Below are 14,024 nucleotides of genomic sequence, written 5' to 3' on the forward strand. Positions count from 1 at the left end.
AAGGTCTAATCTCATTGCTGATCCTGCATTTGGGAGGAGGCCTGCTATGTAGGGGGCCTCTTCATTCTCTTTCCCTGAAGTATCAGCAGGGATGGATTGCCCTGGTCTGATACAGAGTTCTCATGATATAAAGGTGGTCTCCTTGGGTTCTTCTGCCAGAGTACAAGCAAGGCTGGAAGGTCCTGGGAGGTGGCCTGATATGGAGGCTGCCTTTTTTGGTTCTTTCCTGTCATGCTCTACAGAGAGCCACCCCCACGGCTTTTCTTCCTGCAAAGGAAATGGAGGTGCCACCTCCTAGCTGTTTCCCCAGGGCCAAATCAGTCACTCAGTTTGACTCCACCTGGATCTAAGCCTCCAGCTGCTGCTTTGGCTCTTGGTGGAAAATAAGAGGGCTGGAGAATAACATTTGGCCTCGAACTTGGGCCTTCCAGCTGTTGTTTGATTACAGCTCCCATAGTCCCCAGTAGTTGCAGTAGCCAATAGTCAGGGTTGATGGGAACTGTAGCCAAACAGCAGCTGGAGGGCTGGAGTTGTGCAGCCCTGCCCTAAATCAAGCTTCCTCTTCCGCATCACCATTCCATCCTCTTCCACACGGGGCAGAGCCCTCTTCAGGGCCAAAATCCAGCCTCCTAGCCATACATTTTGGGGCAGACAAGCTCTGTATGAGCCTCCTGGCAAGGAACTGTCTACCTTGAGCTACATCTTGAACCTCTCAAACATCTCTTGGCCCTGAGTGGACTGGCCAAGAGAGTCTTTTCTGTAGCTGAGTTTGACCCAAAGACCTTTTTACCCAACTCTACCCAAAGAATATTCAAAGCAAGACAAATGTATTTTCTTTAAAATAAAACATTTTATTTTTTTAAACAATAAATATGCTAGTTTTATTGCTGTTCTATCTCTACATCCTATTAAAACAAATATTTAATTTTTTAAAAATATATACACAGCATTTTATTGCTACTTATGTAGATAGTAGCACAGTTGTCTCTTTTAATTTGCCTTCCCCTTCTTCCTCAGCAACGTCCAGCTCCCTTGGAGGAACCACGATCCCCATAGTGGCTTCCACCCTGGCCAGTCTGCTCCTTAGCCGCCTCAATTGTCCCCTCAGTGCCTTGAAGCTTTGTAAGCATTCCTGGCAGCTGCGGAGGTCTCTTTGGCCTTGAAGGAGAGAAAACAAACAGGGTGAAGGGGCCTGTCCTCCACCATGTCAGTCCCTGCACGGACTTCTAGTCCCCTTCCATGCCCAGCACAGACTCCTCCTCTCTGTCTTGAAAACCCTCCATGGCTATGTACCCCCCCCCCGGTGAACTTGCACCTCTTCAGATTGATTTTTGCTCTTCCAGCTTCTGTGTCTTCAGGAGCCACCTGAAGGTCTCCTGCTCTCTAAAACAACTCTTTCTCTTCCCTCTTGCTGACCCTTGGGTCTGGAACAGCCACTCAGATGTGGCCCCTCGTCTTTCTCCTATCCCTCCAATGATACCTGAAAACCCACCTCCACTGCGCAGCCTTTGGTGTAATGCCTCAGTAGAGGCAGCTCCATCGGCTTGAATTGAATGCCCCTTATGCTTTCCTTTCCAATTCCTCCTCTTCCTCACTTCTCTCTCCAAAGCCAAACTTTAGACTGTATGCTCCTGGTGGCAGGGAACTTTTGCCCATGTACATTGATGACACTATAAGGAGGATTTGCAATATGCACAATTGTATATCATCCTCCTTGGTTTCCTATTTCATCTCAGCTTAAACTCAAAAGGGCTGATATTTGTTTTCCTCTTAGCATTCATATTCTGCTCTTCCTCAAGCAGCTCAGGGAGGTTTATACATGGTTATTTTTCCCTCACAATAACCCTAAGAGGTAAGTTAGGCTGTGGGACAAGTCACCCAGAGAGTTTAATGACTGGATGAGAATTCAAACCTGGGTCTCCCTGGTCCTAAGGAGGTGCAGCTGAAATACATACACATCTTTCCCCCACTTGCCCCCACCTCAGCTTCCCTCTACTTCTTCTATTGTATCCCTGCCTCTGTTTTTAGACTATACGTTTTTTAGATTGTAAAATCATAACGAGGATGGAAAAGGTAGAGGTTATGGAGTGCTGCCTCTGTGAGACTTACGGTCACGCAGCTGATGGACCTGCATCTCTACCAAACTCTGCAGAGTTTCTTTCACATTGCTGAGGTCCGGCTCCAGAGGAGGTGGGGAAGGAGGAGGAGCTGGAGAGGGATGCAGGAGGAGGGAAGAGGTGGAGGGTGGGATGGAGGCAACCTCAAGGGAGGCAGAGGACAATGATGAATCAGACCCAGAGGGCTGGAGAAGTGCCGCAGGGCCTGCAGGAACATCTGCAAGAGAGAAGAAGAAGAAGGAGGTCAGCTGCAAAGGCTGACATCCTACCACACCCACCATCACTTGCCCTCACTGCTCACTCTGAGAAGCTGCTTGGATTACAGGCACTGGAGCTTGGACACATGAAAGACAGAAAACGAAGGAACACTTCAGCAAGCACTGACAACCCACTCACAGGCCTCCCCACTGAAACCTTAGATGCAGACTCAAATCAAGCATTTCAACATGATATAAACAAAAGAGCCATTCTTAGCCCAGCAGCAATTTCAGGGGCATGCTGTGAACATACCTTCCCTTTCCCACCACTGCAGCCAAACTTCACTGCGGATGAGCCTTGTCCGCATGTGTCCAATTTGCAGGTTGATGGCCCGGAGACAACGAGGGAACTGTTGGGAAATGCGGCGAACCCTCAGTTCTGCAACAAAGAGAACAAAAAGGAACAAATGTTGTATGTTCTGACCAGGCTGAGTGCTGGTGACTTGCAAAAAGAGCAGTGTTAGGGCTTAGTCCATCATCTGGGCTGGGTATCAAAACTGCAGCTGATCTTTGTGCTGGGTGTATATGCAAAAGGTTTCTGAGGTGTCGCAATACTTACGCTGCTGGACATAGTCATGTTGTAACCCTTTGAGGAGTTCTACTTCTTGCTGAAGATAATAATCAGCAATGGAAGGCTCTAGTAAGGGCTCTGACACAGACGCTGCTTCCTTTGGAGTGTCTGTGAGGATGGAAGGACCTGGCACTGAGGTATCCTCAATGAGCACTTTCCCCAGTAGGTCACTGGTGATGCAAGGTGTTGGAAGGGGTTCTGGCATTGAGGTTTCCTCAATGAGCTCTTCCTCCAGGGTGTCGTTGGTGATGCGAGGTGCTGGAAGAGGTTCTGGCACGGACGGTTCCTCAGTGAGCTCTTCCTCCAGGATGTTGTTGGTGATGTGAGGTGCTGGAAGGGGTTCTTGCACGGAGGGTTCCTCAATGAGCACTTCACCCAGGATGTTGTCGGTGATGCGAGGTGCTGGAACGGGTTCTGGCATAGAGGGTTCCTCAGTGAGCTCTTCCCCCAGGATGTCATTGGTGATATGAGGTGCTGGAAGGGGTTCTGGCATGGAGGGTTCCTCAATGAGCGCTTCCCCCAGGATGTTGTTGGTGATGCGAGGTGCTGGAAGAGGTTCTGTCACGGAGGGTTCCTCAGTGAGCTCTTCCCCCAGGATGTCATTGGTGATGCGAGGTGCTGGAAGAGATTCTGGCATGGAGATTTCCTCAGTGAGCTCTTCCCCCAGGATGTCATTGGTCATGTGAGGTGCTGGAAGTGGTTCTGGCATAGAGGGTTCCTCAGTGAGCGCTTCCCCCAGGATGTCATTGGTGATGTGAGTTGCTGGAAGGGGTACTGGCACGGAGGGTACCTCAATGAGTGCTTCCCCCAGGATCTTGTTGGTGATGCGAGGTGCTGGAAAGGGTTCTGGCATGGAGGGTTCCTCGATGAGTGCTTCCCCCAGGATGTTGTTGGTGATGCGAGTTGCTGGAAGTGGTTCTGGCATGGAGGGTTCCTCAATGAGCACTTCCCCCAGGATGTCATTGGTCATGCGAGGTGCTGGAAGGGGTTCTGTCACAGAGGGTTCCTCAGTGAGCTCTTCCCCCAGGATGTTGTTGGTGATGCGAGGTGCTGGAATGGGTTCTGGCATGGAGGATTCCTCAATGAGCTCTTTCCCCAGAGTGTCCCCCCCAAAATTGGGGAGTCCCCCAGAATATGGTGCAACATGGGTTGGGTTTCTGGGATGACCTGAAAGAGGGGAAATAAAGCAGGAATCAGGAAATGGTCGTGGCTTGTAGGCCTGATAGAAATGGCCTCCCTTTTCTGCCTAGGTTAGCCAGCTGGGAAGTAGCCTGGGATTGTGGGTGAGGTGGGCCACCCAAGGAACCAAGCAAGGAATGAAGAGGAGTACATTGCATAGCACTGACTGGCAAGACAGCCCTCACCAAGTACACTTCAGAAGGGAGTGCAATGGCCAGGCTCTGTCTGCTGTACATACAAGTGCAGCTGCCTTCTACCAAGTCATACTCTTGGCTCTCTTTGCCCTACTCTGGCTGGCAGCTACTCTTGGGCAGAGGCCTTTTCCTAGCTAGCTAAGATCCTTTAACAGAAGATGATGAAGCCTCAACAGGAGACCTTGTGCATGCAAAGCAATTGTTCCACTACTGGGCTATGGGCTCTCCCTACTGTGTGAGGAAAGAAGCTTCTCCTTTGAGCAGAATGGGAGCTGATGGTTGACATGGACTATCTCTGGTTCACGAACCAACCCCCAGTTACAGCCTCTTGGCCTAGTGGGGTGGGGGGTCTTGAAAATCTGCCTGGATGCCATAAGCAGGAAGCATAGCTGTGATCTCAGGAATGCGGGCCTGGCTCCTAGAGGTAGAAAACTGTGGTCGGAGAAAGAAAGAGTCTCTTTGGACCAAGCTCAGAGCACATTGGCCAGGAAATGTTGCCCTTGTTTTCAGGTGATCCTCCAATTCCATCTTGACCCATGTAATTGTCAAAAAATGAGATACTTTGGAAATAATTAGCTTCCTCTTCTTGAAGGCAGGGAGAAAAAGACCCAGAGGATGTTTTGGGGCTGGGTGTGGGCAAAGGGTTCTCGCAGGACTTTTTCAAAAGTGCACAACCTCTAAAGGAGAATGACCAAACCTACCTGCCTGCTGCCACAGCCCTTTCCCCATCTCCTCCTCAAATGGAGGATAGCTAGATGTGACTCCCAGAGCCCCCCCCCAGTCTCCTCTAACACTTTTGGCTGCATCAACAGCAAAGGATAGAGGTGGCTGAACCTGCCCTCCTGCTATCCATCCATCAGATGGATGTCTGCCCATCTCTCTCCATTGTCTAAGAGAAACAGTTCTCCAAGGAGGCTTTCCCTGGGGGGCTGGGGAGCCCTGAGGAGAAGCAGGCACTCTCATCATCCACTTACCTGTCAGTGCCCCCTCTTCATCTTCATCCCTGCAGAGATAAGGAGAAATATTCTTAGTAGCAAATCACAGGAAAGAGAGGGTCTCCTCCCCCAGTAATACTAGGGGTATTACTAGTATTACTAGGGGCATTACTAGTATGTGCCCTCCCTCTAATTTTAACTCACATGCAGCCAAGTATGTCCTCTCCCCTAATCCTTCTAGCTGGCCCTGCTAATTTTGGATGATTCCATAGTTGGGAGCAGTGAATGTAATTGCCGTTGAATGTCACTCACTGCATTTTGCTCAGAGTATTTTTCATTGAGGATTGACTGGTTGTGGCGGGGCGGGGGGTGGGCCTGCTCTCGTAGTTCACAGTCATGAGGCCAGCTTTCCCACCCCTCTCCAGTGTAGTTTCCCCACTTTTTAAAAAGTCCCCCCCCAAAGGGACACATACATGCTGTTTTGTTTTTTAAATAGGAGGGAGGCAGCCTGCCAAAGGTATCAAGGGGACAGTTGATGAAATTGGCATTTGATTCAGCAGCCAATTACTGGCATTCTGAACATGGAAAGGATATGGGCTCACCTTGATGAGGCAATATATGCCACACCTGGGTTTGGGCTATGTCTGAACACCTCCCCCTCATCACTCCCCCCCATCCCTTCAGCTGGCCACACCAGAGCCAAAAGCATTAAGAGGAGTCAAGGGTAGAGAAGAGAGCAACTCACTTTGGTTCTGCCTCTGGGTGAGACCTATGGGAACATGAAAGAAGAAAAGGTTAGGCATGTTCTTGGAAATAACATGGGGGTGCTGAGGGGCAGATTTTGAAGTCAGCTTCAATTGGTGGGCAGGATTTCCCCACAACCCCCCAAGTGGGCCCAAAGGAGCCAGCCAGTAGCTCCTGAGTGATACAGCTTCACCGGTCTAGGACCTACAAGCTTAAGAAACACAGTGGAAATCAGCCAAGCAGGTGACCTTCGAGGGCCGCCTGCATTTCAAGGAGAAGCTGTGTGGTGTGAATAGTAGTGGTGAACTTGTGACCACTGAAGTTCCCACAGGGAGCACAAACACTTGTGAACACAGCAGGCTGGGCTTCAGTTCTCTGCCCAGACAGGCTAAAACAACGGAAGGGCATCTTTAAAAACCAAGTCCACACCGCCATTATATTTTGCTTCACCCACCATGCCGGAGACTTACCTGAAGGCCACACATGACCAACAGCCACCCATCTTGACACCTAAGCTGATAAGCTGCTAATAAACTGACAGCCGAAGACAGCCAATTTATTGAAGATGCTTCAGCTAATCTAAAACGCTGCCAAGTGAGCCTGCTGCAGAATCTTCGCAGGTTTCCAAGGGGAACCATGATGGCAGAATTCTGTGGCTGACTGTGAAGTCACAAGTTACTGTTACTGGTCATGCTGGCTCTGGTTTGAATCCAAACACTGTCTTGGGGGTGCAGCTCAAAGTGTCAGAGCACCAGGGGCAAGTCATCCCAGTCCTGCCCTCTCTGCTCCCCACATGACACTTTCTATTCATTTGACTTTCCCCTTCTGTTAACAAATTCTGAAGGAAGGGGATGCTTGTGGATAGGGGTGGGCTGCAGCTGCTGCTTGTACAGTTGGACACAAAGTTTATAATAAGCCTTGCATGAGTCCTCTGTAACATGTAAGAGGGCAAAGGCAACAGCCACATCCATTGCCTGTCCCCAGCTAATTTCCCACCTAATCACTTAGATTAGATTTCCACCTAATCACTTGCTGAAGTCCTTTAGCTAGTAAATTCCTCTAAATCACATTCAGCACTGAGGCCCGTCTCTGTTCAGAATACACAAAAAGAAAGCCAATTAACTTGTGGAACTTACCACCTCTAGATGCAGTGATGACCACTGGCTTAGATGGGCTTGAAAGGGGGTTAGAAACATTCACGAAGGAGGAGAGATCCCTCTGTGACTATTAGTCATGATGGCTATAGAGAACCTCCAGGTGCACAGGCAGAATGCCAGATGCTGGGGACATGCAGTGGGTGCGGCTGTTGCCTTTGCATTCTTACATGTTACAGAGGAAGCATGCAGGTTTATTATAAACTTTGTGTCCAACTGCACAAGCAGCGGCTGCAGCCCACCCCTACCCACAAGCATCCCCTTCCTTCAGAATTTGCTTACAGAAGGAAAAAGGCGAATGAATCGAAAGTGACCGAGAGGGAGGGAGGGGAAATAAGGAAAAAGAAAGAGGGGAAGCACAAAAAATGAAGATGGCCCACAAAGAATGAGAGGGTGCAACAGAAGGCTGTAATGTACTTTTTGTATAAGGTTATGACAATGGAAAGCAAACAATTATCCCCGCCCCCTCTGTTTCTTCTTAGGAAACAACCCACATCCTTATTAAACTCAATAGGCACAACTGTACAAAATCTTAGTTTCTGCTGCATATAGTTTGATGTACTGCACATTAAAATGAACATTGGACAAAGGGACCTCCTCTCTGACCTCTCAAAAGACCCACCATGGTAGCTCATGGCCCCAGAGGGGATGGATGAATCCCGCTAAAGATGCTACTCTTACATTTTTAGGCATTCTAGCAATTGCCTCCTTACAGCTATTATTTCTGCCACTATAGTTAAACCATATGTTGTTGTTGAAAGTGCTTTTGCTTAATGTTTTGTTGACATTCTGTCAGCTGGTATGCATCCCTCACTTCCTGCCCCTCTGGCTGCTGCTGCCACCAACAGCACTGCAATTACTCTCCAGTATATTATTTTATCAGGAAGCAAAAAGGTGTCACATAGAAATACGGAAGCACTCAGTTGCTGTTGAAAGTCATTTTGCTCAGAGTGTTTTTTGCTCAGAATGTTTTTCCTTGAGGATTGACTGGTTGGGGGGGGGCAGAGGCACTCTTACCCCCGGACATTGGGGCCCTGGTCCATGGCCTCCAGGGGCAGACTCCAAATGGTCAGGGGGGGCTCCCTCCTGCAACCACCTGTGCCTGCCTCGCCACAACGTACGTCTGGTGTTTTTGTTTTGTATAATTTAAGCAAGGAGTGGCAGCTGGGGAGTGAGCTTAGCAAGACTTGCCTACCTGCTCCCCCGGTGTTGTCCGAAGTGACCACTGGGCTTGTCTATTCAGCTCAGTGGCTCTTGATAACTGCAAGGTGCTCCAGCGCGTGGCATCATGGGCTTGTGGCAATCTATTTTAACTGCACCGGTGTGCTGTAGCACCTCGCAGTAAACAAGAGCCTCTGGGCCGAATGGACAGGCCGAGTGGTCACTCCGGTCACCACCACCAGGGGTGGGGGGGTGGGAGGCAAGTCCTGCTCAGCTCACCCCCCGGCCCACCCTTCAGCCACACACATGCCATGGTGGCTTGAATTATGCAAAAAACAAAAAACCAAAAAACAGAGGCATGGCGTGGTGGGCGCAGGGTGGCTGCTGGAGGCACCCCAATTGCCTAGGTGCAACCCTGGCACAGGGAAGGGCGGACCTGCTCTCATAGTTTACAGCCATGAGGCCAACTTTCCCACCCCTCTCCACAGAAGTTTTTCAACTTTTTAAAGAGTCCCCCCCACAAAAAAATAAATAAAAATAAAGGACATGTTTCAGGTGAAAGAATGGCAACAAAAAGAAGAAGGACCTAGGTGAGTCCAACAGAAACTCTATATTGCACCACAAGAACCCACCCACACAAAACCTTTGCTGTATGCAATATTAAATAAATCTGTAAAAAGACATTAAGGGGACACATTCAACTGCAACCTAATATTGTAAGGATTTTTCTCAAAACATACCAAAGGATGAAAGTTGCTGGATATTTAATATATACTGTTTTAAATTACCCACATATATACTCAAATCAATGCATAAATCCTTAAAATCATCAAAATTCACATATACATACACATTAAAATAACCAATAATACCCATTATGTTAATATTTCATATGGGCTAATACATAAAATCTAAAAGCACCCAGCTATTCTTTCAATAATCCCTTCGTTTTATAGCTTCATGAGTTCCAAACTTCCAAAAGGTGCACAAATGCAAAGAAGGGGTCATAAAACTCTATATGGACTTCTTGTACCACATGTGCTGATGTTTTAAAATCCACATCCATAAGTAGCTTCCTCTGTCTCAAAAAGGTGATAAAACCAGCTCCACATTCTACAATGCATGTGTAAGCACTCCTTTCTGTACTGAGTTGAAAATGCCATCAGATAAATTCTGATTTTATTTATATCTATAGCCCTATTCAGATGATAGATTATGTTCAGATGTTACAGATGCTACACATGTACACATTTTTCTGCGAATGCTTGTACATGGATTCATTTAAAAGGTGGACCTGAGTACAGGCCCCTCAAACACAGGCTACAGATATGAAGTGTACCATTGTTTGTGCATTGAACGTAACTTGTGAATAGGGCTTATTTGTACACATAATATGCTTTCAAGGACACTGATTCCAAGTATGCTTACATGGCAGTCCAAGGAGCACACTTCAATTTCCTTAAAAGGAAACAGCACTAGCATTTTTTGCTGTTTTTGTAATATCTTTTATTGACCAACCAATCAATCAAACTATATCAGGGGCTATCAATGGCCAGTTATGGAGAAGATGGCATGATTCTGTCATGAATACAATGTAGCAACACATTTATTTTGCCATAGGAATGTTTACATAATATATAATGCATAAAGGTGGCATAAAGACACTGGTTAATACCAGTGCTGACAAGGCACATGTGAATCCATGTCAGCATCCAGACTGCTGCTGCTCCATTGCACCCATGGGATCAGGGGCATATCTAGGGTGGGGCAGGCAGGGCACATGCCCCGGGTGCCACTTGAAGGGGTGCGCAATTTTTTAAATTAAAAAAACTTTTAAAATGGCCACCAAAAACAAAATGGCCACCGTGCATGCTCAAATGGCCTCTGTGAGTCCCTAGGCCATGCCAGGCCTCGCAGAGGCCATTTGAGCATGCGTGGAGGCCATTTTGTTTTCAGCCATTTAAAAAAAAAATATTTTGGTGCCCCCCTTCAAGTGGCACCTGGGGCATGTGCCCTGCCTGCCCCGCTCTAGATACGCCCCTGTTGCAAGCAATGGATGTTTCCAAACATGAAGGAATTAGGCACTGAAACTTTTCTCACAACTTTATCTCCACACCAGGACAAGCTTCACCTCAAACATTTCAGTGCAAGGTTACTTCTTTATGTCTGCCATGAAGATGCCATCAAAACCAGCATTCCCATGGTGACTAAGCTTCCTCTCAGCTGTAATATTAGTTGGTCAAAAAGCCTGCCAGTTTAAGACGAGAGTTAAGGCTATCTCAATCTGAGTCAAGCTTCACAAAGCTTCCAAATCATAACCTAAGGCTGATGCCTTAACAGATATGTCATGTGATAAATAATGATGTTGTGCAATGTCACAAATTGCTCTCACTTCCAACTTCTCCTCCATTCACCCACACTTTTCCTTGGTCTTTGAGGCCCAAATCAAAATGGGGAGGATGGAGTGCCTGACACCAGCAAAGATGCCCCATGTTGTCCTGATTTTGTACTGCCTTATGAAGCATCTTAGCCTTACTGCAGGGGTTTTCAAACTTGGTTTGCCTGGTGTTGTTAGACTACAACTCCTATCATCCACAGCCATTGTGGCTGGGGAAGATGGGAGATGTAGCCCAATAAACTCTGGCAACCCAAGTTTGAAAACTCCTGCCCTACTGTATTGCTACAGGAAAACCAACTGAGGCTCTACACATGATCTGTGCACAGAGCTTAACTGGGCTCTGCAGGGAAAGCAGGCTTAGCCCACTCTCCCTGCAGACGAGCAGGGAGCTCGCCCTGGGCAGCCAGCTCGGCCGCCCACACGACTACCGGCTCCGTCATGGAGCCAGTAAGGGCGGCGGGGATTGGGGGCTGCCTGGAGCCTGGAAGTCCCAGAACACCCTGTGCAGATGTGCGGGGCATTCTGGGGAGACCCCCAAGGCTGGGAGGCTTATTGGAGCCTCCCAGTCAGGGTTCGCCTCATGAGTCTCCACGAAGGCGGTCTGAGCTCCCTTAGCCTGCTTTCAAGAGGTTATGTGAATAGCCTCAATATATTGCATTCTCAGATACTGAGTAAAAAACTTGAACTCTCAGTTCATTCAGCAAGGAAGTTCCTAGGGCCAGGTAGTGTGGTTATCTCTTGGAGTGTCAGGGCAAGCCTCCCTGCCTGGGGTACCATGTGACTCTGTTCATCTACCGAATCGGCATTTTCCTTCTCATCCTCCCGCTCTGGTGCTCCGTGAACCATCTGAGGCTTTGAAAACAGCACTGGAATGGACCTGAGACTATAGAAGACATTAGTGACTCTAGCATCCTTTATAGTCTATGGGACCACCATAGACTATAGACAATGCTACAGTTTTTAGCATCTTCTAAGTCTATAGTCCCCGACAAAAAAGAGGCAAGCCAATGATCCTCTTTCTCAAGCTCAGCATGGTGCTGTCATCCAGTCTTTACTGAAGTGCACCACAAAACCTCCTTTCTGTTGAGTCAGTATAAGGGTGATGAAGGGTGCTAGAAGAGGGCCCCCTCCCAGATGTTGAACCCACCCTGCAAGCTAAGGATGTAAATTAAAAACAGGTCAACTCACAGATGCTTAATAAGGCAGTATAGGAGCAAGACAACGTGGGGCATCTTTTTCTGATGCCAGGCACTCCATCATCCCCATCTTGACACGAGCCTCAAAGACAGTCAAACCTGGATGCAACACTTAACACACAAACTCACAAACACAAGACGCAACACACAAATGTACAAATAGAGATGCAACACACAAATTGGTGTTTAATGCATTCATTTGTGTGGTGTGCATGCACTTATGAATGTGCACGTTTGTGTTGTACAGTGTGTTTTTCTCCATTTCTGTGTTTGTGTGTTACATGCATTTGTGTGACTGTGTGCATGGAGGTTGTTGCATATGTTTCTGTGTTGCATCTGTATGTGTTTGTGCATTGTGTCTGCATATTTGTGCATTGTGTGTCTTGTGTTTATGTGTGTTTCTGCATTTATGTTGCATGCATGTTTGGGTCACATGTGTGCTTATGTGTTGTGTTTGAGTTGTGTGTACATGTCTCTCTGTGTGAGTTGTGCCTGTGTTTGCACATTTTTTGTGCAGCATCTGTGTGTTTTTGTGTGTGCATTGTGTCTGTGTTTGTATATTGCATTTGCATTTGTGCATCTGTGTATTGTATCAGCGTTTCTGTGTTTGTGTTGCATCTTTGCATTTGTGTGTGTTTCTGCATTTAAGTTGCATGCATGTGCTTGTGTTGTGTGTGTGCACACTAGTGTTTGTTTGTTTGTTTGTTTGTTTGTTTGTTTGTTTGTTTTGTATACCGCCCTTCCAAAATGGCTCAGGGCGGTTTACAATTAAAACAAACCACTAAAACAGTAAAGAGCTAAAACAAATTAAAAACAATATAACAACAATTAACAATTTTAAAACATTTTAAAACAACAAACAATTACAGTGATTAAAAGCCCCAACATCGGGTTAGAATATTAAAACAGATTTAAAAACCCTGGAAAGCCAGGCCAAACAAATACGTTTTAAGGGCTCTCCTGAAGGCAAATAGAGAATTCAAATTGCGGATTTCCGCAGGGAGAGCATTCCACAGCCCTGGAGCAGCTATAGAGAAGGCCCACCTCTGAGTCACCACCAGACAAGCTGGTGGTAACTGGAGACAAACCTCCTCAGATGACCTTAATGTGTGGTGGGGATCACGCAGAAGAAGGCGCTCTCTAAGGTAACTTGGGCTTAAGCTGTTCAGGGCTTTAAAGGTAATAACCAGCATTTTGTATTTTGCCCGGAAACATATCGGCAGCCAGTGCAATTGTTTCAAAACAGGCGTAATATGGTCTCTCCGGGTTACCCCAGAGACCAATCTGGCTGCCGCATTCTGAACTAATTGAAGTTTCCGAACTACGTACAAAGGCAGCCCCACGTAGAGCACATTGCAATAGTCAAGCCGGGAGGTTACCAGCTGGTGCACCACTGTTTTGAAATCATCCTCCTCAAGGAATGGACGCAGCTGTCGAATCAACCGAAGCTGATAGAAAGCACTCCTGGCCATGGCCTCCACCTGAGATACCAGGGTGAGGCCTGGGTCCAGGAGTACTCCCAAGCTGTGCACCTGCTTCTTCTGGGGGAGTGAAACCCCATCCAGCAGTTAGTGTTGCATCTGTATTTGTGTCATGTGCTTTGCTTCTGTGTTTTCACATTTGGGTCTTACGTCTGAATGTCCGTGTTGCATCCGCGTTTGTGTGCGATTGTGCATTTGAGAGTTTGTGCGTTTATGTGTTGCATCTGCAGGACCCTGTCAACTGAGAGAAATGTGAGGTAATTCTGTGAGGGAGTCTCTCTCTGCCTGACAGAGAAGAGAGGCGAGGGATGTAGGGGGAAGAAAAGGATGCTGCAACAATGGGCAGGCTTTCTCAGAAATAATCCCACACAATGCTTTCCCCCCATACTGCTATAACTACCCACCTGCTTTTCCCAATATGTCTCCCCTCCCCCACTTCCCTGAGAGTTCACATTCTATTACTAACTGCTTCAGAATTACCTCACACCTTCCTTTTCACCATGTTTCTCATAACTTAATGCAATTCTGCCTGTATATTCTTGTACTTTTACTGCTTTGGGAACTTTTATTGAAGAGTGGTATATAAATCTTCACTGTTTTCATATTCGTACTGTCTGTGGTCGCCAGGAGTCAACAC

At 47.4% G+C, this 14,024-nt stretch overlaps 1 protein-coding gene across 1 annotated transcript; it reads right to left on the minus strand.

Annotated features, from left to right (window-relative positions):
- Window positions 1-836: 836 nt before the first annotated feature.
- Window positions 837-6,798, minus strand: LOC128330563 (uncharacterized). The gene is made up of 6 exons (XM_053263628.1): window positions 6,468-6,798; window positions 5,999-6,022; window positions 5,293-5,321; window positions 2,934-4,112; window positions 2,110-2,753; window positions 837-1,158 (listed from the first exon to the last, which is right to left on the minus strand). Exons 1-5 carry the CDS (start codon window positions 6,497-6,499, stop codon window positions 2,605-2,607), a joined length of 1,413 nt encoding a protein of 470 aa, XP_053119603.1. The 5' UTR covers window positions 6,500-6,798; the 3' UTR covers window positions 837-1,158; window positions 2,110-2,604.
- Window positions 6,799-14,024: the final 7,226 nt, after the last annotated feature.

This window comes from Hemicordylus capensis, chromosome 6 (assembly GCF_027244095.1).
Source record: "Hemicordylus capensis ecotype Gifberg chromosome 6, rHemCap1.1.pri, whole genome shotgun sequence".
Taxonomy (NCBI): Eukaryota; Metazoa; Chordata; class Lepidosauria; order Squamata; family Cordylidae; genus Hemicordylus; species Hemicordylus capensis.